This window comes from Stegostoma tigrinum, chromosome 5 (assembly GCF_030684315.1).
Source record: "Stegostoma tigrinum isolate sSteTig4 chromosome 5, sSteTig4.hap1, whole genome shotgun sequence".
NCBI lineage: Eukaryota > Metazoa > Chordata > Chondrichthyes > Orectolobiformes > Stegostomatidae > Stegostoma > Stegostoma tigrinum.
Genome location: NC_081358.1, coordinates 61,499,223 through 61,525,888, shown reverse-complemented (window position 1 = coordinate 61,525,888; position 26,666 = coordinate 61,499,223). Strand labels below are relative to the sequence as shown.

General features: G+C 42.3%; 1 protein-coding gene across 6 annotated transcripts in view; it reads right to left on the bottom strand.

Annotated features, from left to right (window-relative positions):
* The window catches only part of rims2a (regulating synaptic membrane exocytosis 2a), a 908,436-nt gene that overhangs the window by 183,061 nt on the left and 698,709 nt on the right, over positions 1–26,666 (bottom strand). For 2 of the 6 annotated variants that reach the window (XM_048528688.2, XM_059646025.1), the window contains one exon: positions 20,739–20,771. The exons of the other annotated variants lie outside the window; for them this stretch is intronic. In XM_048528688.2, coding sequence (XP_048384645.2) covers positions 20,739–20,771 — 33 coding nt within the window. The remainder of the gene's footprint in view (positions 1–20,738; positions 20,772–26,666) is intronic. 6 annotated transcript variants of the gene reach the window in all.

Sequence of the window (26,666 nt, the reverse complement as noted above, 5' to 3'; positions counted from 1 at the left end):
TGTTCCTTAAATGAAAAGAATTTAGATTGCACAGCTGAAGAAAGTCTCTCAAGGTATAAACTGCAAATGGGCCACTGAATTGGCATAGATACAACAGAATGGAGGTTGTGTCTATTGGGCCTCAGAGGCAGATCATCCGAAATCTCAGTGGGAAAGCTCACTCAATTATTAAAGGAGACATTCCCCTTCTAACACAGTGCCACTGGGGCATCTGCATTGTCATCTCAGCACCTTGCCACATCATGGACTTAAAGGTGACATAAGCTGGTGTGTCTGAAGTCAGTTAAGCATGAAAAATTAGGGCAAAAGGATTTCCATTACTTGCTTGACAGTCTGCAAATAGCATTGGACCTCTCTTTAATTTAATGCCAATTGAACATCTAATTGTAGCTTCTACATACGCCTGAAACAATACCGAGTAACCAAAAACAGGATACAGGCATGAATTTTGTAAGAATTCCCAGAAGCTTGTCAGTCCTACCACTCTTGGCCACTGTCAAAGCAGGTTTTTAAGACAGTGCAGTGGCAGGCAAAAGGTGCCCCTCCAGCGGTTTATCTTCTTTAAGTGAGAGAAGAGTGTCAACTTGCAATGAAGTGAATTCTACAGCAAGTTCCTCCTTTTTTGCCACTGCATCTCATTTCTGAAGCCAAATACCCCATGCAATAGCTACGCTCCCACATCAAAGGGACATCAATTTTAGGAACTTCTATAACATCGGACTCAGGAACAGTGTGCTCTTAAGTGTGTGCTTCTGTGAATGCAGGTTATTGCTGAGCCAAGCTGTTTCCTGGTAGCTTTGGAAACAAAATCAACACATTATGACACTCACCACACTGCCTGGGCAACAGAGCTGAAAACAATTGCTGAACTAAACTGTCTGGCTCATTACGATCTTATTACCATAACACTCAAAGAAATTAACCTTAATGGTGAATTTGGTATGTAGGTTCAATAATTTTGTGTCCGCTCCACATCTTGCTTGTTCTGCAAACTGACCAGATCTTAATTTTGGGCTGAAAATGACGTCATTTAGACTGTGTACAGTTAGGACTGAGTAGAGCATTTATGTACATGAGAAAGGAAAGATTCTAGAGACTTATGATCGAACTCTGTTATGGTTAATCATTTAAAAAGCCATCACTTAGAAAGGCAATATTGATTTTGACTCTGACGATCCACATTACATTTGGATCCAAGGGTGTAATTTGAGGCCCCTGTGTGGATGTGGCAGGATGATGGGAAGAAGTGCAACTAATTAGGTCATCTCCTTAGCAACTATGGGTGAGAAACTCTATTGGGAACTTTCTTGACTCATCTGTAATTAAGGCTATTGGGTGATTAATTCATGGTCCATTAAGGGCATCAGTGGCTGGTTTCCAAACTACAAAGCCTGTCTGCCTGGTTAGGGAAAGTTCCACTTGTCGCAATCTGGGATCTGGGACAAATGAGCTGAGACAGCAGACAAGGGAATGGTCACAAAAAGCCAATACCCCCCCTTGCCAGCAACCTTTGAAGTACCTGTTAGTGCAACCCTGCTCTGTGGGAAGCTAAAGCAAAGATGCACTTTTTGGCCATTGAGTTATCTGAAGACTGTCCCCAACGGTCCATAGGATCCAGAATTTGCCAGCCTCTAAATGACTGTCAGCTTCTGGTGAGCTGGGACTCTGTCATGTTATGTGGTTGACCAAGCAACTTGCTGGCCTTCTCTGAACAAGCAGTTTGGAGCCAATTCGACATGCTTCCTTGGTGGTGAGTGGCAGCGAGTTAGTAATATTTAACACACCTGTCTCCAAATGTAGACAGTAAGTTAATGATCATAGCCCTAAAACGCCTACTGTCAGAGAGGAGAGAAATATAAATTTCTGGTGGGAAGCCAGGAATTTGAGTAGGAACAAGCTATGGCCAAATCTGTGGCAACTACCTGAGAAAGGATGTTCTGACGCTGGAGTGAGTGCAGCAAATGATCACTACGACTAATGTATGAAGGCAGACTGGATAAGTTAGGACCATATTCACTGGAGTTTAAAAGAATGAAAAGATATCTTATTTTTATAGAAACCTTAAGGCCTGGTATTCCAACCGGAACTCCATCAACGAACTCTGAATTGGACACTGCACAAATCACCGAGATACAAAACTCGAAGTAATACCAGCCACCCCGACAAAGCAAGATACATAAACAAGCGGGACTGAACATCGACATTTCACTGGAGGCGCACTGACGATGTTACTTAGCAGGGTGACGAAACATTCTCAACGAAACCCACTGACTTGGCACGCATGTCTACAACCACATTAACACTGTTACTCTCTTGATACATGATGCCATATCTTCTGAAGTACAAACAAATTAGTCACAGAAGGAAATCAAAGAAAGAATAGTGAAGAAAGGATTTTTTTAAAGTTTAAAATCTGGAGAACAATTTATCACCTGCAGCTCAAACTCAACAATCTCAACTGTTCACTCCCTGAGATGATGAGGATTAATATCTTGAGGCCCATGGAAAAGTCAGAGAGCTTCTGACTTGGAGAGGTAAAGGAAGAGCTGGGGAAAACACCATTAGTAGTAAAGATCAGGATCCTAACAGGGCACCAGAACCTCCAGCAAGTGTAGATGACAAAGACTGAAGGAGCAGCCAAGGCTTGGAGGAGAAAAGTCTCCGGGGCAACAAAAAGGGAGATAAAGCTACTACAGAGCTAGCATCCTTTTTTTGGGAAATTGTGGACATTTAAATTGCTCATAAGGGCCTTATCATCCACTTTTCACTTGACAATACTAAGGAGTAGCAGTCAGAAGGGAAATCGTGGGAAAACCTAGGGCCTGTTTACAGTATTATTAAAGTACAGCAATACACGAAGGAGCAAGACAGGACTTTGAGAACAGTGAGGTAGTAACAGGATTCACTGTATGATTCATCTAGTATTCTGTACCCACAATCTCATGGACTTCACCTGGGATCATGAAAATAAAATAATTCTCCCCACTAACACATCCATTAGCAGTTTACACTTATAGGCAGGTTGGCGGAAGGAAGCTTCTGCCCAGTCAACAAGACATCCCTCTCAGGATATGACATAAATGACTGAGATATAAAAGTTTATTGCACTCTTCATTTTCAGAGCCAATGCTCTTCAGGTAGTCCCTGGCCCATTGCTCATTTTGGTGAAACACATCCTTATATTGTCCTCCCATTATTATATCCATTGAATATTCCTCGTCTATAAATCAGAAGACAGTAATATCATGTATGGGGCTGGTCAGCTTAGGTGGCTAGTGTGTAGGGTTTAGCTTAACACCAAAATCATGGAATCTACCAATGTTCTGCTTCATGTAAACCGGGGAACTGCTTCCTTCTGCCACCCTCAAGAACAGAAAAGCAATGGCAAACAATCACTGACCAAAAAATGCAAACAAAAGACTCAAGGTGAAGTACAAATAGATAAAGATCCAAGGACAGACTTTGACAGACTACATGCGAAACACAGTAAATGTTCTATATCTACAAACAATGTCTCACTATTAGGGGAGATCATAGAATCATAGAATCCCCAGAGTGTGGAAACAGGCCCTTTGGCCCAAAAAATCCACAGCAACCCAACCCAGACCCATCCCCCTACAAGCCAATGAATCCACACGTCCCTGAACACTACGGGCAATTTAGCATGGCCAATCCGCCTAGCCTGCATTTCTTTAGACAGTGGGAGGAAACCAGAGCACCTGGAGAAACTCAGGCAGACACAGGGAGAATGTGCAAACTTCACACAGCCATTCACCTGATGGTGGAATCAAACTTGGGTCCCTTGCGCCGTGAGGCAGCAGTGCTAACCACTGAGTCAATGCGCTACCCCTAAGATGATTTTAATCCAGAGGCCCAGGTAATGTTCTGAGGACATAGGTTCAAAACCTACAATGGCAAGTGGTGGAATTTGAATTCAATGAAAATCTGGAATTAAGAGTCTAAACGATTGTTGGAAAAATTCATCTAGTTCACCAATGTCCATTAGGAAGGGAGACTGCCATCCTTTCCTGCTGTGATCCACAGCAAGGTGGTTGACTCTTAACTGATCTCTGGGCAATTAGAGGTGGGCAATAAATGCTTAGCTAGTGACACTCTCATTTTGTGAATGAAAAAAAAAATGCCGTCATCTACCTTGCATTGATTCCCCCTCCTTCATTTCACATAGGTACAATAAATACCTGTTGAGAATACAATATTTGATACTGAGACCCTCTTCTTAAAGGTGGAGGAAAGAACTTTCCAGTAGTCATAGTCCAAGAGACAAAGCTTTGGAAACTCTCAAATCCAAAAATTTCCTGTGGAAGTTTCTACTCGTTCCACATGCTAGGTTCCAGCAGAATATTAGAATATTTGAGTAAAAGTATTCAACCGAATTAGGCTATACAATTACTGGTTACCACTGAAATGAACAGAGCATAGTTTAACATTTGAATTCCTTAATACAAGACGTCCAGCTTGGGGCATCAAACTCTAGCAATATAGTCCTTGAAAAGCATAGAAGTCACACCAGTTTGAATTAATGTTTATATTCAGTTGTTCCAATCCTTTAGCTTGAAAATTTTGGTTAAAGGCACTTTTAGTCACTGCTGATCTGTTCATATACTTGACAAATTAATGTACAAGGAAGTAAACTTCAATGACGTCCTGAATGTTCACAATATGTACTTTCATGGTGCACAAAGAAAACAGCGTAGACAGCCGTGCTCCAGAACAAATGTTTGCTTCCCTGCAATTGAGCTACTCTTAAGCAGTATAAATATAACTGTACAAGGTACTTAAACAGCGAAGTCTGTTGTTCAATTTATTTTCTTTCACTTGTGTGCCAAAGAAAATGTTGAAAAACTGTTCCATCTGTCGGATTACAGCATTATTTGATCATATCATATTTTATCATAGAGATCAAACATTGACAACACATCTCAAGCAAATAGGTTAAAATCAAACTGAAGACCACTCCATGCAACAATAAACAACAAAAAATTCGATACTAGAAATCAAAACACAAAACCAAATTTGGCAGGTCAGGTCTTCTTTGTGAAGAGATCTGAATCCTTCCTAAACCTGGCATGGGTGTGTTGTTCATTTTGCGTGCTCAACAGTAGCATTGTCAACTTACAATACCTAAGTAAATATTTACCTGACTTGTTGAGTATACCCAGCACTTTCTATTTTTGTTCCAGATGATATAATTAGCTTTATGAAGCATGTTTTGCATTTTATATCTTAATGCTGTTAGAGTTGACAGAGTATTGAAAGGGAAGTAAAAATCTTTCAGGGAATCATCAACAAAGCTACTCAGTAATACCTTTTTAATTAATACATGATATTCTGAGTAAACTGTTAACAATATGGTAACTTAGTCAATATGCTGTATATGGACACTGAAAACAGCTGGTGGGTTTCTTTCAGAACGGCTCATGCTATAACCATATCTAACTGATAATTTTCCTGCTAGATACAATATAATGTCAAATCTTCACTGTACGACTTCTGTTGATGCTTATAACTTAGTCATTGATCAATTCATGTTTATCTATAAGAAAACTGGGGATAGGAATTCACAGTTGGGAACAAATTTTTCACTTAGATGGGCTAAATAGGTAATATCCTTTTACATCTCTTTACAGCAGGGCGTAATATCTGAAACTCTGACTCACATTCCTGATGAAAGATAGCTCTTTATCCTAAAATACCGTAATTTAGCACAACTTTGAAAATTTTGTTTTAAGCAGTCACATAAATTTGAGCAACATACCAAATGCTCAAAAGTTGCCAGTCTGAAACCCTGCAAAAATTCTGTTTATCGATGTTGAAGGATTAACATCTGGAGCTTACCCAAACAGGCTAAATAACTCAATTAATACAGCTTGTTAAAGTTGATAATGTTTCCCAAAATCAGTGTCTTTCGACCTCAAACCACTAATCCATTGGTAGACTTGGCTTTTCTTGCAACTGCAATTGAGCTACTCTTAAGCAGTACAAATATAACTGTACAAGGCACTTAAACAGCAAAGTCTGTTGTTCAATTTATTTTCTTTCACTCATCCATAGTGCATAACAGGCTTACAATTTCAGTTTGTTCTGAACATACCAAGGGCTTTTACTAACCACGTTGCTTTATTTGAAGCAACATCTTTGTCCACTCCAATCAAGGTCACTTATGCCAGAAAGATTGTACACAAGGAAGGGAGGAAGACACCTAGGTGATAATTTTCCAGCACACTAGTACGTATGGTAACAGTGGGTATACCCATAAGACGATAAAATGTAGGAGCAGAAATAGGCCATCAAGTCTGCTCTGCCATTCAATGATATTCCAGTTGATCTGATAATCCTCAAATCCACATTCCTGCCTTTCCCCCTTAACTCTTGAAACCCATAATGTTTAAAATTCTGTCTATCTCAGTCTTGAATATACTTAATGACATACCCTTGATAGCCATCTGTGATAAAGAGTCCAACAGATATTTGACCCTCATGGCAGGCTTGCACAAAAGGAGAAGTCACATGGTATCAGGGGTGAGCTGGCAAGATGGATACAGAACTGGTTTAGTCATAGGAGACATAAGGTAGCAGTGAAAGGATGCTTTTCAGAACGGATGGTTGTGATGAGTGTGTTCGAGAGGGATTAGTGTTTGGACCTGCTTGCTGTTTGTGGTCAACGTAAGTAATTTGGAGGGAAATGTGGCTGGTTTGTTTTCACTGGAATGCAGGAGGTTGAGAGGTAACCTGATTGAAGTTTATAAGACTGTGAATGCCACGGATAGAGTGAAAAATATGAGGCTTTTCCCAGGGTGAAGGGGTCAATTATACTAAGGGACACAGGTTCAAGGTGTGGGTTGAGGGGCAAGTTTTTCACAAAAATGGTGGTGAGTCCCTGGAATGTCCTCCCAGCGGTGGTGGTGGAAGCAGATACAATAGCAGCATTCAAGAAGCACCCAGACAGTTACATGAATAGGAAGGGAATCAAGAGATACTGATTCTGTAAGTGAAGACAGTTTTAGTGTGGAAGGGCTAAATGTGTCAGCCTAGGCTTGGAAGGCTAAAAGGCCTGTGCTGTTTTGTTCCTTGCTGTTAGAAAAGAAATTCCTCCTTATCTCAATCTTAAATGTGTGACCCTTAATTCTGAGATTATGCTCTCTGGTCCTAGACTCTCCCAAAGGAGAAACAACCTCTCGACATCTACTGTCAACTCTCCTAAATGTTTTGAATGATTCAAAAAGGCTTCCTCTCATTCTTTCAAATTCCAAGTATAGGGCCAATCAACACAACCTCTCCTCACAAGACAATCCTCCCCAAACCTGGTATCAGCTTATGTATGAAGGCACTTATTTAGACCTTCCAGCTAGATGTAACTCTCTTTAAGTATCTAAGACCTAGATCTGTTTCACAGAGGGAAAATAGACGAACACTTTCTATTTTCTATTCTGCTCCGTTACCATGTTCTTCCCCCAATAGCACTGTTTCTAGCAAATAAAAACACACACCTGAGATGCATTCTTAATGATATGAAGCCCCACCAGACGTTTGGAGATGTGATATCCAACTTTGACCTGTACTTCATAAAGGAACACAGTCAGGGGCCAAGGTTCACACTAGAAATAAGATCTGTATATACACTAAAACTTGTGAATGTTTGGAGTCATCATTTTTTAAAGCCACTTTTTAAATAAGTGCATGAATAATGCACGTTTCACAAATTTTTCCATGCATATAATAAAAGGTCGCATGTAGACTAGAGTATAACAGCATTCTTTAGAATGTAGTTACAGAATTGTAGGAGAATCAGAACCATTTTGGTCAGAGGGGTTGGAACATGTTGGGCTGTCAAAGGCTAATTGAGAAGGTAGCAACTCATTGGCTTCAAATACTCAGAACCATGATTTAGTTTCAGTACTCTTAGACTGACACTAAATACCTTGAAATCTATCATTGTGTTGGGTGTCATCAGTCTCCTCATGAAACTAACAGAAGCTTTTCTTGTGCCTGTGGAAGATGTAATCATTGTCAATGCTCAGGTAGCCAGTTACAACAGCATCTGTATCAAGGAATGTAGAGTTAAAGATACTGATCTTCTCCAAGTCCGGCCTATTTGGCAGTTCTTCAAAAATAACAATGTCAGGATTACTGCTCCAAATTCAACTTACAGTAATTTTTGTCAGTACAGGTATAGGTGTAGGCAGTTATCACATATACAGCAGTCCTCCCTTGCTGGCTTCCTTGCAGGAACAGGCAATTTAAAACCCTGCCACAGCTCATGTTAGGCTGTGTAGGCACTGCGGAACTAGCTCGCATGGCAATTAAATAAACCTAGTTTATGGGTGGTGGGATGGTGATTGCAGGGAGGTGCTAGAAACCTTGACAAGGGCATTCCCTCTGCCAGTTAGGAACCTTACTCTGTCAATCAGGGCACCCACAGGGGGGGTGCGATAAAATGTAGCAGATGACAAGGCATCACATTACACACAAAATTCTGCCCACAAACTGTTTTTCTCTCTACAGATTCCAGCCAGACTTGCTTAGTATTTCTCGTTCTCTCTGATTTTATTGGTATAGAGTTAATGGGCTGAATAGCCTTTTTTGTGGTGTAACATTCTATCTAATTTACGCCGAGAAACTACATGCACAGTGACAACACCAGAAAGTGTTTCTAAGTAGAATTAATAAAGCATGGTATGCTCTGAACTCCAATATGGCAAAGTTTTCAGAGTAATCAGTGCCATTTCACTGTTTGTGAAGAAAAACAAGTGGCAAAAATGTGAGGATAAAAAAAAAATCTTTTGGGTTCTTTTAATTAAGATTAAATACTCACCATCTCGTCTTGGTTTATTTCAAAGTGATTTTTTAATTCCAGGATCAAAAAAAAGTTTGACAAAATTTCTTGCATATGTTAAAGGCATATCCATACAATACTGGATAACAAAGTGTGAAGCTGGATGAACACAGCAGGCCAAAGCAGTATCTCAGGAGCACAAAAGCTGACGTTTTGGGCCTAGACCTTTCATCTAGGGTCTGCTTGGCCTGTTGTGTTCATCCAGCTTCACACTTTGTTACCTTGGATTCTCCAGCATCTGCAGTTCACATTATCTCTCTCTCCATACAATACTGCTTCTTTTGTACCACCCTTGTTCAATTAGAATGCTGAGAGACGGGGGTCCATTAAGCTGACTCCTTGTGTTTGGCCATTTTATGCACCTCACTGGGCCTGGCTGAAGACTCACTGGACTGAAACTTCAGTATTTTCATTAAATGCAAGTTGTATTTAATTTTTTGGAGGATTTCTCAGTGTGAGGCCAAGTGAGACTTTTCACTGTATCTAACCAAACTCATTTAATTAACAACCCACCCTTGGCGTCCCTCACATTGAATTCCATCCTTCATTTTACCATACACTGTTTCCAGAACAACTTGCCAGTTACTGGATATCTTCTGAAAGATTGGCATCTCGTGCCTGTCCCATCTAACAAAGACCACTACGGACCTTAATAGAACATAGAACATAGAAAAGTACAGCACAGTACAGGCCCTTCGGCCCACGATGTTGTGCCATAGAATAATCCTAATCCAAAAATAAAATAACCTAACCTACATTCCCCTCAATTCACTGCTGTCCATGTGCATGTCCAGCAGTCACTTAAATGTCACTAATGACTCCGCTTCCACGACTACTACTGGTAAACTATTCCATGCGCTCACAACTCTCTGGGTGAAGAACCTCCCTCTGATGTCTCCTCTCTACCTTCCTCCTAACACCTTAAAACTATGACCTCTTGTGGCAGTCAATCCTGCCCTGGGGAAAAGTCTCTGGCTATCGACTCTATCCATGCCTCTCATTACCTTGTACACCTCGATCAGGTCACCTCTCTTCCTCCTTCTCTCCAGAAAGAAAAGTCCGAGCTCAGTCAACCTCTCCTCGTAAGACAAGCCCTCCAGTCCAGGCAGCATCCTGGTAAACATCCTTTGCACCTTCTCCAAAGCCTCCACATCTTTCCTACAATAGGACGACCAGAACTGGACACAATATTCCAGGTGTGGTCTCACCTGGGTTTTGTAGAGCTGCAGCATAACCTTGCAGCTCTTAAACTCGATCCCCCTGTTGAGAAAGCCAAAACACCATATGCTTTCGTAACAACCTTATCCACTTGGGTGGCAACTTTGAGGGAGCTATGCACTTGAACACCAAGATCCCGCTGTTCCTCCACACTGACGAGAATCCTGCCTTTAATCCTATATTCAGCATTTAAGTTCAACCTTCCAAAATGCATCACTTCGCATTTATCCAGGTTGAACTCCATCTGCTATTTCTCAGCCCAGCTCTGCATTCTGTCAATGTCTCGCTGAAAACCTGCAATAGCCCTCGATACTATCAACGGCACCTCCAACCTTTGTGTCATCAGCAAACATACTAACCCACCCCTCAACCTCCTCATCCAAGTCATTTATAAAAACTACGAAGAGCAGAGGCCCAAGAACAGAGCCCTGTGGGACACCACTCAGCACTGACCTCCAGGCAGAATACTTACCACCTACAACCACTCTCGGCCTCCTGTCAGCCAACCAATTCTGAATCCAGACAGCCAAATCACGCTGTATCCCATACCTCCTGACTTTATGAATGAGCCTGCTGTGGGGAACCTTACCAAATGCCTTGCTGAAGTCCATGTACACCACATCCACTGCTCGACCCTCGTCAACCTGTCTCGTTACTTCCTCAAAGAACTCAATAAGATTTGTAAGGCATGACCTGCCCCTCACAAAGCCATGCTGACTCCCTTTAATCACACTATGCTTTTCCAAATAGTCATGAATCCTATCCCTCTGAATTCTTTCTAAAACCTTGCTGACCACAGACGTAAGACTGACTGGTCTGTAATTTCCAGGGATTTCCCTATTCCCTTTCTTGAAAAGAGGAACAACATTTGCCTCCCTCCAATCTTCTGGTACGACTCACATGGATAATGAGGAAGCAAAGATCTTCGCCAGTGGCTTAGAAACCTCCTTTCTCGCTTCCCGGAGCAACCTAGGATAAATCCGGTCTGGCCCTGGGGACTTATCAACCTTAATGTTTGCAAAAATTTCCAGCACATCAACTTCCTCAATCTTGATCTGTTCAAGCCTGTTTTCCTGCTCCTCAAAGTTCTCATTCACAACAAGGTCCCTTTCCTTAGTGAAAACCGAAGCAAAAATCTCATTTAGGGTTTCCTCTATCTGCTCAGACTCCACACACAAGTTCCCTATGCTATCCCTGATCGGCCCTACCTTCTCCCTGATCATTCTCTTATTCCTCACGTATGAGTAAAATGCCTTTGGGTTCTCCCAAATCCTTCCTGCCAAACCTTTTTCGTGCCCCCTCCTGGCCCTCCTCTGTTCACTTTTGAGCTACTTCCAAGCAAGCCTGTAATCCTCTGAAGCTGTGCTAGACCCTTGCTTCCTCCACCTTACGTACGCTGCCTTTTTCTTTCTGACAAGAAGCACCTCTGTACCCGTCATCCAAGGCTCCTTAATCTTATCCCTCCTTGCCAGTCTCAGAGGAACAAATTTATACATCACTCGCAACAACTGCTCCTTAAACAGCCTCTACATGTCTGCTGTGCCCTTTCTGTGGAACAACAGCTCCCAATCTGTACTTCCCAACTCCTGTCTGATAGCGTTATAGTTTCCTTTACCCCAGTTAAATATCTTCCCATTGTAACTGCTCCTATCCCTTTCCATGGCTATGGTAAATGTGAGGCTGTTGTGGTCACTGTCGCCAAAGTGTTCTCCTACCACGAGATCTGACACCTGTGCTGGCTCATTGCCGAGCACCAAATCCCAAATGGCCTCTCCCCTCATCAGCCTGTCCAAATACTGAGTAAGGAAACCCTCCTGAACACACCTGACAAAAACGGCTCCATCAAAACCATCTGCACTAAGTAGGTTCCAATCTATATTGGGAAATTTGAAGTCACCCATAACAACAACCCTGCTATGTTTGCACTTTTCAACAATCTGCCGGCTAATGAGTTGTTCGATCTTCCATCTGCTATTTAGGGGTCTGTAGAAAACCCTCAGTGAGGTGAGTGCTCCCTTGCTGTTTCTAACTTCCACCCATACTGACTCAGTCGACAAACCTTCCTCGGCAACCTCAGCCCATACCACCTCAGTAGACAAATCCTCATCAAAGGTTCTTTCAGCCAGCGTTATACTGTCCTTGACCAACAAAGCCACACCTCCCCCTCTTTTACCACCTTCCCTGACCTTAATGAAAGATCTAAACCCTGGAACCTGCAACATCCATTCCTGACCCTGCTCTATCCATGTCTCCGAAATGGCCACAACATTGAAGTCCCAGGTACCTATCCAAGCTGCAAGCTCACCTACCTTATTCCGGATACTCCTGGCATTAAAGTAGACACATTTCGATCCAGCTTGCTGTCTGCCAACACACTCCTGTGACAGTGAGGTCCTGACCATGTCCTCCCTATGCTCATCCTCCTGTGTACTAGGACTACAACTCAGTTTCCCATCCCCCTTCTGAGCTAGTTTAAATCCAGCCAAATAGCCTTAATTCACCTTATTAAGGGATTAGACACTCTGGAGGCAGGAAGCATGTTTCCGCTGATGGGTGAGTCCAGAGCCAGAGGACACAGTTTAAAAATAAGGGGTAAGCCATTTAGAACAGAGTTGAGGAAAACTTCTCCACCCAAATCCCAAAGCCTTTTATTCATATATAAAGAGCAAGAGGGTAACTAGAGAAAGGATTGGCCCACTTAAGGACAAAGAAGGAAAGTTATGTGCTGAGTCAGAGAAAATGGGTGACATTCTTAACGAGTACTTTGCATCGGTATTCACCAAGGAGAGGGACAGGACGGATGTTGAGGTTAGGGATAGATGTTTGCTTACTCTAGGTCAAGTTGACATAAGGAAGGAGGAAGTGTTAGGTATCCTAAAATACATTAAGGTGGACAAGTCCCCAGGTCCGGATGGGGTCTACCCCAGGTTACTGAGGGGCGCGAGAGAGGAAATAGCCGGGGCCCTAACACATATCTTTGCAGTGTCCTTAGACACGGGTGAGGTCCTGGAGGACTGGGGACTTGCTAATGTTGTCACCTTGTTTAAGAAGGGCAGCAAGGGATAATCCAGGTAATTATCGACCGGTGAGCCTGACGTCAGTGGTAGGGAAGCTACTGGGAAAGATACTGAGGGATAGGATCTATTCCCATTTGGAAGAAAATGGGCTTATCAGTGATAGGCAACATGGTTTTGTACAGGGAAGGTCATGTCTTACCAACTTAACAGAATTCTTTGAGGACGTGACAAAGTTGATTGATGAGGGAAAGGCTGTAGATGTCATATACATGGACTTCAGTAAGGCATTTGATAAGATTCCCCATGGAAGGCTGATGGAGAAAGTGAAGTCACATGGGGTCCAGGGTGTGCTAGCTAGATGGATAAAAAACTGGCTGGGCAACAGGAGACAGAGGGTAGTAGTAGAAGGGAGTTTCTCAAGTTGGAGACCTGTAACCAGTGGTGTTCCACAGGGATCTGTGCTGGGACCACTGTTGTTTGTGATGTATGTAAATGATTTGGAGGAAGGTGTAGGTGGTCTGATCAGCAAGTTTGCTGATGACACTAAGATTGGTGGAGTAGCTGATAATGAAGGGCACTGTCAGAAATTACAGCAGAATATAGATAGATTGGAGAGTTGGGCAGATAAATGGCAGATGGAGTTCAATCCGGGCAAGTGCGAGGTGATGCATTTTGGAAGATCAAATTCAATGGTGAACTATACAGTAAATGGAAAAGTCCTACGGAAAATTGATGAACAGAGAGATCTGGGTGTTCAGGTCCATTGTTCCCTGAAGGTGACAACGCAGGTCAATAGGGTGGTCAAGAAGGCACATGGCATGCTTTCCTTCATTGGGTGGGGTATTGAGTACAAGAGTTGGCAGGTCATGTTGCAATTGTATAGGACTTTGGTTCGGCCACATTTGGAGTACCGTGTACAGTTCTGGTCACCACATTACCAAAAGGATGTGGATGCTTTGGAGAGGGTGCAGAGGAGGTTCACCAGGATGTTGCCAGGTATGGAGGGTGCTAGCTATGAAGAGAGGTTGAATAGATTAGGATTATTTTCATTAGAAAGATGGAGATTGAGGGGGGACCTGATTGAGGTCTACAAAATCATGAGGGGTATAGACAGGGTGGATAGCAAAAAGCTTTTTCCTCAGAGTGGGGGACTCAATTACTAGGGGTCATGAGTTCAAAGTGAGAGGAGGAAAGTTTAAGGGAGATATGCGTGGAAAGTTCTTTACACAGAGGGTGGTGGGCACCTGGAACGCGTTGCCAGTGGAGGTGGTAGACGCAGGCACGTTAGCGTCTTTTAAGATATATTTGGACAGGTACATGGATGGGCAGGGAGCAAATGGACACAGACCATGAGAAAATAGATGACAGGTTAGACAGAAGATCTTGATCGGCGCAGGCTTGGAGGGCCGAAGGGCCTGTTCCTGTGCTCTAGGTTTCTTTGTTCTTTGTTCACAGAGTGGTGGATATATGGAATGCTCTTCCCCAGAAGGCAGTGGAGGCCAAGTCTCCGGATACTTTCAAGAAAGAGATGGGTAGAGCTCTTCAAGATAGTGCAATCAAGGGTTATGGGGATAAGGCAGAAACAGGATACTGATTGTGGATGATCAGGCCTGATCATAATGAATGGTGGTGGTGCTGGCTCGAAGGGCCGAATGGCCTATTCTTGCACCTATTGTCTATTGACCCAGACAAGAGTGACTGAACTGGTGTTACCCCTCACCAGCGACCTACTGGCACAGCAGCCACAAAGCCATACTACTCACAGCTGCATTCCATCTAAACTGCCTTTCCAGGTCACTGCTACTCTGTCCTCAATTCCGGCTATAAACCTGAATCTTGTTATTGTCCAGTTGGGGCACATCACATACAGGCATGTGACAACATTATACACTTTGCACTGTACTCCCATACTTGAGTACACATGACAATAAAATCTAAAAATCTAAATCTACTTGAGAACCATACACCCCCACCAGTACAGGTGTTATGAGATGATGTCACGAGCCATGGTGGTAGTGGGTATCCCTTGTCAACCAGTCAGCAGCTTTGCAAGGAACCTAGACCTGCAAACGCACGAAGTACATGAGAATGCTCCAAGATTCAGGAGTAATGGCAGCTGCCAGAGTACCAGGAACAGGTAACGGATCAGCTGGGCATTATTAGATTAGAATCCCTTCTTGTTGATGAATTCTGCAGTGTTGTGACAGGGCTGTCTCTGGGCTGCACATGTACAGTCAGAAGCATCCTACATTTGGGGGATAACAAGGTGTGGAGCTGGATGGACACAGCAGGCCAAGCAGCATCAGAGGAGCAGGAAAGCTGACACTTTGGATCTGGACCATTCTTCAGATTTATGGTGCTGCTTGGCCTGCTGTGTTCATCCAGCTCAACATCTTATCTCAGATTCTCCAGCATTGGCAGTTCCTACTATCTCTGCATTTGGGGGAAAACCAGGTAAGTTCCCTAATCATATTGCCCAGGCTGTATCACCAATCTCATTGTGGGGAAACAAAAGAAACCAGGGTGACCAATGTTACTGGTTACTCCTGATGCATTGTGGTGTATGCTGAGAGGTCTGATATAGATCGCTCATTACTCCTTGGAAGAAGCTAGTTATATTGAAATTCAAAGCAGCTGTCACCTTCAAGTCACTGGGAGAGGATTGCCTCGCACTCCTGCAGCCCTCGGTTCTAATTTATCATCCGACACAGTTGCATCAGTGTCCTGGGACATAATGTCAGTACAGACTTTATGTCTCACTCATCCCCAGAAAAATGAACTGGAGGCAGAAAACTCTGCAGTATTCCTAGTACAAGGGCCATGTGTCCATCGTTTATTCTGTTTCACTCTCAGCACGGTCTACAACTTGGCAAAAGTGACATGCCAGTTGACTGGCCAAAACATTCTATCAAACAGGCAAGGTTTGCTGCACTCCAACCACTTTCTCATTCCCAGACCAACATCAATCATTCAATCTTCCTCCCTTGTGGATAATCCCAAGTTATATTGGGGAAGAGGGAATAGCATACAGCATTGAAAGGCATGGTAACCATCTCCTTCACGTTTTTGTTCCTTCAACGTCCTCAAATCTACCAGACATACTTACGCCCTTTGAACTGAGACTGATTCTGTCCACTCTGATTTTTTGTCCATGTCATTTTCCAGCTGCAGTTAGTGTCTAGGGAGCAGCAAGTGATGGCAGGGAATACCACTTGCAGTCAGCATTGGGCTTTGCCCAATTATCAGTAATCTCCACACTTGCCAGGGAATACCACTCACAGTCAGCATTGGGCTTTGCCTGATTATCAGTAACCTCCACACTTGCCAAAAGGGCCTCTAAGTCTACATTTACTTCACACTACATCAAAAGGTTATTACCACCTATTCTGGCCCACTATGACCCCCATACTGTGGTGACCCACCAAATTGAACTTTACTTTTAACTATCCTCTCTGCCCCAAACTATGACCTTACACATCAATGCTACCTACCCTGCCCCTCTATGCATCCAATGTGAGGCCACAGGCACTGACCCCTCTATCACGTTCCCTGCTGTAGCCTATCATGTACTCCAAGGCTGTTGCACATACCTCCCTACCTCCTATGTATGTCTAGGATTCCCCCCATGTCCCCACCATCATCAGCCATGTCCCACTTCTACACAAGCCTGGGCAACCCCCGCCCCTTTCTCCTTGTATCTTCTTCAATGATTCATGAGGACGATACAATCATACAGCCACTGGATGTATTTGCTAAGATACCTGGTCTCTGACCAACTTCAACATGTAGCTGCTAGACCCAATTGACCAGAACCATGACAGCTGATGCTAAAGGACTGACTGTTATCCACTCCCCAAACTGTAGTTGAATACATCTAACTATGCCAGTTCTGAGTGGCTGGCTGACTGTAAACAATGTCCTCAACATTGTGTGCAGATTAACTCTGTAATTGACAGTACCAGGACTTGCCTGACAGTGACACTACCTTGACTGGACTGAGAACTAGCCCCCATCCTGTTCCTGACAAGGCTATATGGTTGAATTATTGTGCAGTGAGTTTGCTGTGTAGGCAGCTAGCACATGCTGCAGACAGTATATCAATGTGTCCCCACCCCCAGACAAATCCCTATCAACAAGCTGCCTGTTTGTGTCTACACAAAAAGCACCTTAATACTGATAGTCTTTAGCCTCTGGCTGAACCACCAATTCACTAACTGGTACAGCATGACAATGCAAAGCCAGGCATGGATGTAGGTAGGTGCAAAATGACTGAGTGTTAAGAGAGCATGTGAACAACCCTGAAGTGCAGCCTGGTCTAATCTGTGAATTGGGTGTTTTTCCCAGTGTGCAAAGTGTCCTTGCTGCAGCCGTTCAATGCTAGTTGCTGATGCAGCCTGCAATTCAGGTCTGTATTTATTAAGTGTTTTGCAAGTATATTGGAGAGATTTTACAATGCTCACAGGGGGTTGGCAAATATTAGATACCAATGTCTGTGGATGAAGGTTGTGTGTGACTGATTCCCATGGATTTGGCTTGAGGTGCAGTTTGGTGCTCAACAACATGGAGGGTCTTCACAGCCAGTGGTGAGCTGAAGTATCGATTCTGACTTTCATGCTAAGATTTCTCAATGTCTATTTTGTTCAGCATGTTTGGTAAAATAGAAAGCTGAATATTAAGCAGTTGAGCTGTGACACTAATGAGATATCCACCAAGGTATAATCTCCCTTAATTGACAAACTGCCAGTCAGAAGTATAATAGAAGTAGCAAGATGCTCCCATTGTTGAGATAGGCCTTGCTGGACTTCTCATTTGATTTTGTCACAAACCTTGCCATATCTCATGTTGCACAGACTCCTGTAAGATACTACCCATTGATTTTGCTTTCTTTGGATCCACATGTCTGCCATTGGGATGTGGCAGCAGCATTTAGCAGTGTACAAACCTAGAGATTATACAAACATGGTGCTCTGAAATCCCAATTAAAATAAATGCTTAAATATATTTAAATTATGCAGTTTAAAAAGGTAAGAGGCAATTTGACTGAAACATGCAAGATCCTGAGCTGTCTCAGCAGAGCAGATGTGAACTAAATGTTTCTTGTTGTGGGAGAATCTGGAATGAAAGAAGACTGTTTCAAAGTAAGGGTCACCAATTTAAGACAGATATGAGGGTTTTTCTTTCCTCACAAGAGGGACGAGTGTCTTTGGAACTCTCATTTTCCAAAAGATGGGGGAAGCAGGGTCCTTGAGTATTTTTAAGACAAGGTGAATGGATTCTTGATAAACAGAGGGTGGAAGATTATTAAGGGTAATATGGAGTGATCAGGAGGTGCTGAGTGATCTACACGTGCTCCTACCTCATTTGTAAAACATAAAGTCAATTTGATGTCCAGTTTAAAATCCAGATTGTAGTTCATCAGTAAAATGTTACAGGTCTGCCAATGATTTAAACACTGCTTGCAATCCAGCTCATCCTACCTGATTCCCAGATCTCTGCTTCTGCATCAATTTCCTCTAAATTTGTTAAAAAGACAGAAGATGGGGGGAGAAAGAATAAAGAATGTACATGGAAGCTTGCTGCATAAATTAAAATAATAAATAAAATTAGTATCTAACTTAAATGATGAGGAGGCTAAGCATGGCACAAAACATTGTAACAAGGGTTAAAGCTAGCATCAGGGAACAATGACCATATGAAAACTGAGCCAAAGAGACTACTTCCCTGCAGCAATATTTCTCTAATTTTATTATTAATTTCAGAAGTCTCTTGTCTGCAGTGCTGATTGACTCAATTGGCTGTAAGAAATAACAGTGGATCATATAAGAAAGGAAATAGGGAAATCCCCGGCAATTATAGACCGGTAAGTCTCACGTCTGTCGTCTGCAAGGTGTTAGAAAGGATTCTGAGGGATAAGATTTATGACCATCTGGAAGAGCATGGCTTGATCAAATACAGTCAACACGGCTTTGTGAGGAGTAGGTCATGCCTTACTAACCTTATCGAGTTTTTTGAGGATGTGACTAGAAAAGTTGATGAGGGTCGAGCTGTGGATGTGGTGTATATGGACTTCAGTAAGGCATTTGATAAAGTTCCCCATGGTAGGCTCATTCAGAAGGTCAGGAGGAATGGGATACAGGGGAACTTAGCTGCTTGGATACAGAATTGGCTGGCCAACAGAAGACAGCGAGTGGTAGTAGAAGGAAAATATTCTGCCTGGAAGTCAGTGGTGAGTGGGGTTCCACAGGGCTCTGTCCTTGGGCCTCTACCGTTTGTAATTTTTATTAATGACTTGGATGAGGGGATTGAAGGATGGGTCAGCAAGTTTGCAGACGACACAAAGGTCGGAGGTGTCGTTGACAGTGTAGAGGGCTGTTGTAGGCTGCAGCGGGACATTGACAGGATGCAGAGATGGGCTGAGAGGTGGCAGATGGAGTTCAACCTGGATAAATGCGAGATGATGCATTTTGGAAGGTCGAATTTGAAAGCTGAATACAGGATTAAGGATAGGATTCTTGGCAGCGTGGAGGAACAGAGGGATCTTGGTGTGCAGATACATAGATCCCTTAAAATGGCCACCCAAGTGGACAGGGTTGTTAAGAAAGCATATGGTGTTTTGGCTTTCATTAACAGGGGGATTGAGTTTAAGAGTCGTGAGATCTTGTTGCAGCTCTATAAAACTTTGGTTAGACCGCACTTGGAATACTGCGTCCAGTTCTGGGCGCCCTATTATAGGAAAGATGTGGATGCTTTGGAGAGGGTTCAGAGGAGGTTTACCAGGATGCTGCCTGGACTGGAGGGCTTATCTTATGAAGAGAGGTTGACTGAGCTCGGTCTCTTTTCATTGGAGAAAAGGAGGAGGAGAGGGGACCTAATTGAGGTATACAAGATAATGAGAGGCATAGATAGAGTTGATAGCCAGAGACTATTTCCCAGGGCAGAAAAGGCTAACACGAGGGGTCATAGTTTTAAGCTGGTTGGTGGAAAGTATAGAGGGGATGTCAGAGGCAGGTTCTTTACGCAGAGAGTTGTGAGAGCATGGAATGCGTTGCCAGCAGCAGTTGTGGAAGCAAGGTCATTGGGGTCATTTAAGAGACTGCTGGACATGTATATGGTCACAGAAATTTGAGGGTGCATACATGAGGATCAATGGTCGGCACAACATTGTGGGCTGAAGGGCCTGTTCTGTGCTGTACTGTTCTATGTTCTATGTTCTATATTAATGCCAAATGCATGGGCTTTATTCTGGCCAAGGTAAACTCTCAGGTGTGCCCTTCATCTTAACTGTAATAAAAGATTATGACACTTTTCAGTTGTCAGCCAAAACAGTTGCCTTCAGAAAGGGAATCCAAGAAGAAGACAATGTTATTGACGTAGTGAGATATTATGTCTTCTGCTATACGTTTGCTTCCATGTAATTCCCACCATGCTTATGCTGTGATGTTAAACAGAATGTGAAAGAATGCTAGATCAAAATAGATGTTCTAAGAAGTTTTTGACTAAACACTTCGCTTTCTTTAAAATATCTTGTGTTTGAAAGACAGCGGGGAAGCACTCATGGCAAAAAGACAGACACAATAAAGAGCACAGGTAAAAATTCCACTCATATGAACGCAACAGACAATAAAAAATTAAGAATTGAAGAGACAGACCTGAGTTCCTCCTTTTGGGTGATTCCAATTCGTCTGTGATCACAAAATGACAAGATATAGACAAAGAAGATGAGTGTGAGTGAATGCTTTCAGGTGGTGAAACTGAGTGATGAGAAAGACTTAATCAGATTCGATGTGACATTCAGCAGATTGTCAATTTTCGGAAGCAGGCATCAGTTACACCCGTTACAGCACATGGGCAGGAAGGCTAAAAGGATTAAAAGATAACTTGACTCACAAGCAAAGAAATGGTAAGACTTTTTTGTGACTGCTGCAGACAGCATCACATCTTCTAATGCAAATAATAATAGAAATAGTGCTAAAATGCTTGAAGTAAATCAGTTATTACAGAAGGAGAATAATTCATATCCTGCAGATATTTTTTTTGACTTAATTCATAAAGAGTTCTGCTATGCCGTTTTATTTGTCAAGTATTTCACGAACATTCGGTCAATGAAAGAAAGTTTCACAAAATTAGTAAATTTAAAATTGCAAGAGTTCACTTAGATTTGATTTTCCTTTTATTCAAAGTAATTGATTTTAAAAAGTGTATAGGTTCCATGCCTTGGATACCACATCAAACTGAATTATCAGTGCATTATTGTTCAGAATTGAAATTTGATCCAAGTTTTGAGGAGCTCAGTTTTGATTCATGACTTTGGCTTTCAATGTAGCTTTATAAATGTCAAAAGTGTTAACGAAAATGCTGAAAAATAAGATCTAGGAAAAAAATAATCTAATCAATCATAGCTGAAAGTTGCAATGGAGGAGACAAAAACTATCCGAGTTGCAACTGATGTCTATGTCTTATCACCAAAAGGTATTTATTTCATATGGTGCATATTCAGGATGCTTATTATGTCCATCTCACAAGGTCTGTTAAATTTAAGCCATGCAGCTAAGTGAGGACATTCTTTCACTAGATGACATCCAGAAACAAACATTTTGTTACCCAAATTGATCCTATTTCTTGAAACACTGCAAGATTAAATGATAATTCAGCAATATTAAGCTCACAATTTTGTAATTATTTTGCCACACTTCAGTTTTTTTTGAAATAACATTAATAATTGCAAATCTAATTTGAATAATTGTTTAATACAGCCATGCTACAACAATGCTGCTCTTTGTTGCTTTCATCAAAAACTGATCAAACTTTAAACTGTAAAGAAGCAAATTAAAGAAATCCCAATAAAACAGTTAATTTTAGACTGTTCGGTTCAGAATGCCTCAGAGCACTGAAAGCACTGAAAGTGAACTTTCATTTTAGGGATTTGTAATGTAAGTGAAAACAGAATCACATCTATCCAACAGAATTGCAGTGATTCAAACACCCTTCCTGATCCCACATTTGGACACACATGCATGTTTTAGGCAAAGCAGAACAGGTTGCTTACTTGATACACTGCACCAATTTAGTCTGATGATTGCAATGTGCAATCATCAAAGTACAGGAAATGTTTATTACCGCTATCTGGTAAAAGGAGATAATGAATCTTTCTGCCTTTTAATTGCCCAACAAATTTAATTCTCATTGTGTTGCATTACTTTATCCTTGTTACAGACTAAACCAAGTTGCTGGAACTGACAGGAATACTGAATCAGCTGGGTTGATTGGCCAAATGTGCACAACCTTCGCTGCAAGAACTGTTGGTTTAAGAATGCTGAGAAAAGTTTGTTTGAGACACCATTGGTTGAGGGTTATTTATTGAATTTGACTATGATTGTAATTACTGTTTACTCTAATCATTTATGAATATATTTGACACAGCTGGCTCCCTACTCCTGTGAGGCAACAGTGCTAACCACTGTGCAAACTCGCTGGTTTGTGGCCTCTGAAATGAAGCCATCTGACAAAAACTACTACCGTGCAGAAGCCTAGATTTCAGAACTGGTTTTGAAATTGATATCTTAATGGAGTTGGCAGCCAGCACAGTAACCCAGTTGCTAACAATACCCAGGTGCATCAAGTAGAGGAAACTCAGCAAGGTGCAGTGCCACCCATAGAATACCACTGATATGGTAAGAGTGGCCACAAGGAGTCAACGTGTTGGGGTCGAGAAGCCCAGTGACCGACGTGTAAGCATTTGGGTTATACTGATAAAAATTGCCAGCTGCAATCCAAACTAGAGAAGGAAAGTCAGAAAGAAATAACACTGAGGATAAGACATAAGGTACATGCCACCAACCCAGGAGTAGACAGGGAGTTGGTGAGGTCTGCAGAAGAAGCAGATAGCCCAGAGTCAGCAAAGTTTCAGTCAAACACATTGTCAATATGGGGTAAAACTCATTTTTTCTGGATTCTTCCCAAAGGAGAGGGAAGACAAAAAAGATGGAATGGAATGTAGGTGTAGTGGTGTGCCTGATTCCTGAATCATTCTATGTGGAGAAGCCTGCTAAGATTATACCATGAACATACATGGAACAGGTGGTGCCACTGAAGGGCTGTGTATTAGAAAGGACAGTTAAGGGACTAGTATGTGGGATTGCCGTTCTGCATTAGTCAGACTTTCCGGATTACAAAAATTACAGTTGCACTGGGGTGTGGGTAATAGTGGGCAAACTCAAACATGAGTTAACATCTTACACTGTTGTAATGAAGATGAACAGAAGCCCAAGGAATGGTAATCTTTCAGTTAGGTACTTTAAAGCTTTCCAGACTCATCATTGAGGTCAACTGCACCAGAGTGTATTTTCTGCTCCTGTTCTTAGCAATTAGTGGTATTTTTTCTGAAATTTCGATTTATGCCTCCTCTGGACCCATCTGTTCTTCCTTAGCTTGTGCCATTACCTTTGCCTGGGACTACCATTCTTTTGTGATAGCATGGCAGGCAGGAGCGATTAAATGACAAAGTTATACTTTTGTTGATTTCTTCTCTCCCCTTTGCCTTGCCTCTTGAGTTGCTTAAAACTTGTTACATTGATAATCTTAATCAAAATTAAACAGTTATGACCAGAGTTGTTAACTCCATTTCTTGTATTGCAGAGGTTGTGGGCCTGCTGAGTTTTCAGACAGTCTACTTCCAATTGAAATGTCCTGCATCTGCAGCATTTTGCTTTGATACAATGCACAAGTGTCTCTGTAGAGTGGGTTTCTGTGCATTTAGTAGCAGTAGATTGATGTTTAGCAAAGCAAGCAGATTATTGGTTCGCTATTTGGCTGTACTCTTGCTGACAAAAACACATCAGTTCAGAAAAAAAGCTGATAGCTAACACATTTCAACCACTTAAAATCCTTCCTGCCAGCAGGTAAGAAAAACATGTCATCCATGAATGAGTATTAAAAAAAGGAGCGTAATGCTAACTCTCTTCCACTTATTTTGTCATTGAACTTTCTGTTTAAATTATTCCTGTACATCTATTACAGGAGATAACGTAAACCAAACGTCTCAAAGCATTGTAAATGAAGCATGTGCAATCATCAGCAACTCGATCCCACATAAAAGGGATCATTTTTGCATATTCAGCTGTTCAAAACACGTTAAATCAGCCAGCTGCCTGGGACAAAAACACTTGAAAAAGTACTATTAACACAAAATTGAAAGACAACAGGAGTAAACTACACCAAGGCTTTGGAAATGTCAAAACAAAGACTTCACAGCAAAATAGAAAGTATGTTAAAGCTAGTCCTTGATATTCAATCCTATGCCAGTTGCAACTAAAAAGGAAGTTTTATAAAACAAATTTATTTACTTCTTAAAAACATTTGAAAAATTAAATTCAATAGTAAGTAGTGCAACCCACGACCAGTTGTTTGCAAGCAGGCAGTATGCCAATGTTGCACTATCTGATCATTAATATGATTTTTGTGCAGCCGTTTTTTTTGTGCTGTTCACTGCCTGCACACAACAGCAGGAGTGCAAAATCGTAACTCCTGGCTCATCTTAAAGCTCACCTACACCTCCCCCCATTCCCTGCTCCTGTGACTGTAGGAAGTGCAGGCAATCTTGTCGGATATGCTTTGACCTGAAAAAGGCATTTGAGAAAGACAGCGGGAGAGGGCAGCCTCCTGGGTCTTAGAGATAGTAAGAACTGCCAATGCTGGAGTCAGAATAACAGTGTGGTGCTGGAGGAACACAGCAGGCCCAGCAGCATCAGATGAGCAGGAAAGTTGGTGTTTCGGATCCAAAACATCAACATTTCTGCTCTTCTGATGCTCCTGGGTCTTATGCTGCTTTTGTGGTCAAGGTGGAGAGGGGCAGTGATATCCCATACCCCCGGGGAACTGGAAAAGCCCCTAGACAATTGGTCAAAGGCAGTGGAACTAGGCAAATATATAGAACAATGGCATGCAGTGTCTTGCCTCATGTATTTGTATGCAATGCCAGAGAAAGGGCCATGACTTCACACATGCTAACAAGTTAAGTGAATGCAAGTGAAATTACCATACCTTGCCAACTGCACCACTAGACACAGTCATTCCACAAATCAGCAAATCCCCATCAGTGAACCCAGCACTTTCCATCAATTGATTCTCATACAGAACATTCATATTCTCCCACACCCTGAAATACTTTGCACAGCTGAAAGTCTCGCACCTACATCGCGTAGTTTGCACACACTGCCAGCTATTCAACTGTGAGAAATTTAGGGTGGCATGGTGGCTCAGTGGTTAGCACTGCTGTCTCACAGCGCCAGGGACCCATGTTCTATTCCACCCTTGGGTGACTGTGAAAACTCCTCACAGACATTTTCCCTGTGTCTACATGGGTCTCCTCCGGGTGCTCCGGTTTCCTCCCACAGCCCAAAGACGTGTGGGTTATGTGGATTGACCATGCAAAATTGCTCATAGTGTTCAGGGATGAGTAGGTTAGGTAGGTTATGGTGGGATGCTCTGTGGGTCGGTGTGGACTCGTTGGGCCGAAGGGCCTGCTTCTGCACTGTTGAGGTTCTATGATTTTAAAAAAAACTGATTGCACCAGTGATAAGCTTCCCTCTCTTGTCCATAACCAGCTTGATGCAAAGCCAGAGGTAGCATGAACTAAACAGAAGCTAGCAAATGCAACTGCATACTCTAATATTCCATTTGGTTTGAAACTCTCAAAGGTGATGATCATCCTCAGACTCCAGTTCTTGTTCTCACATTGATCTTCACCTCAGCTCACAATCGCTTCTGATGTTCAAGCTTGACAAGGTTAAGCAAGCACCACTTTCATCCCAAACGCCCATCATCATAGCATTATCAGTAATTATTGCAATGGTCATGACAACCTGAACAATCATGAATGCTGTGGCTCAAACAGCAGGTTAGAAACTGGGAAGTCTGCAAAGAAAAATTCACCTTCTGACTTCCTAAAATCTTTCCATGAGCTCAAAGTAAATAACAGCTGACTACAGTTCAAATAACAACTGAAATGCTTGACACCACCCAGGAACTGTACACATGCATTCCCTTGATTAATATCACAACTTTTTAACCTTTCAAGATTCATTGCAACAAGTTACAATAGCTTCATCAACGCCACCTAGTAGAACATGGGGTTGTGAGAGGGATGTTGAAGGGATGGGGCCTCCATTTGCCATACCGTGTCCATAAAACATGGGACCCATCCACAGAGTCTGCTGAGAGACCAAAGTCTTTCCATATTGAGAAAAGAGCACCTCCACCATGCATGAGAAAAATGTCACTGAATTAGCCATGTAAAGTATTTCCCTGTCACCAGGAAAATAGTATGCTGGTAGGAAGACAAATGACCTTCTCCTATGCCATGCCCAAGCAATTTTGACAGTCTCCCAACCTCCCAGTCCATTGTCAAAAGACCTGGAAAAGTCTGCAATGTCTTTTAACAAAACAGCGGACAATGCACTTTTTGTAATAGATTTCTTGACTTGTCTGTCCTCCTCAAAGATTTCTGTACATATTTCTAAGGTTCCTCCTTTTCTGTACTGCCTTTAAGATGTATCATTTACTATACGTTGACACTCCTT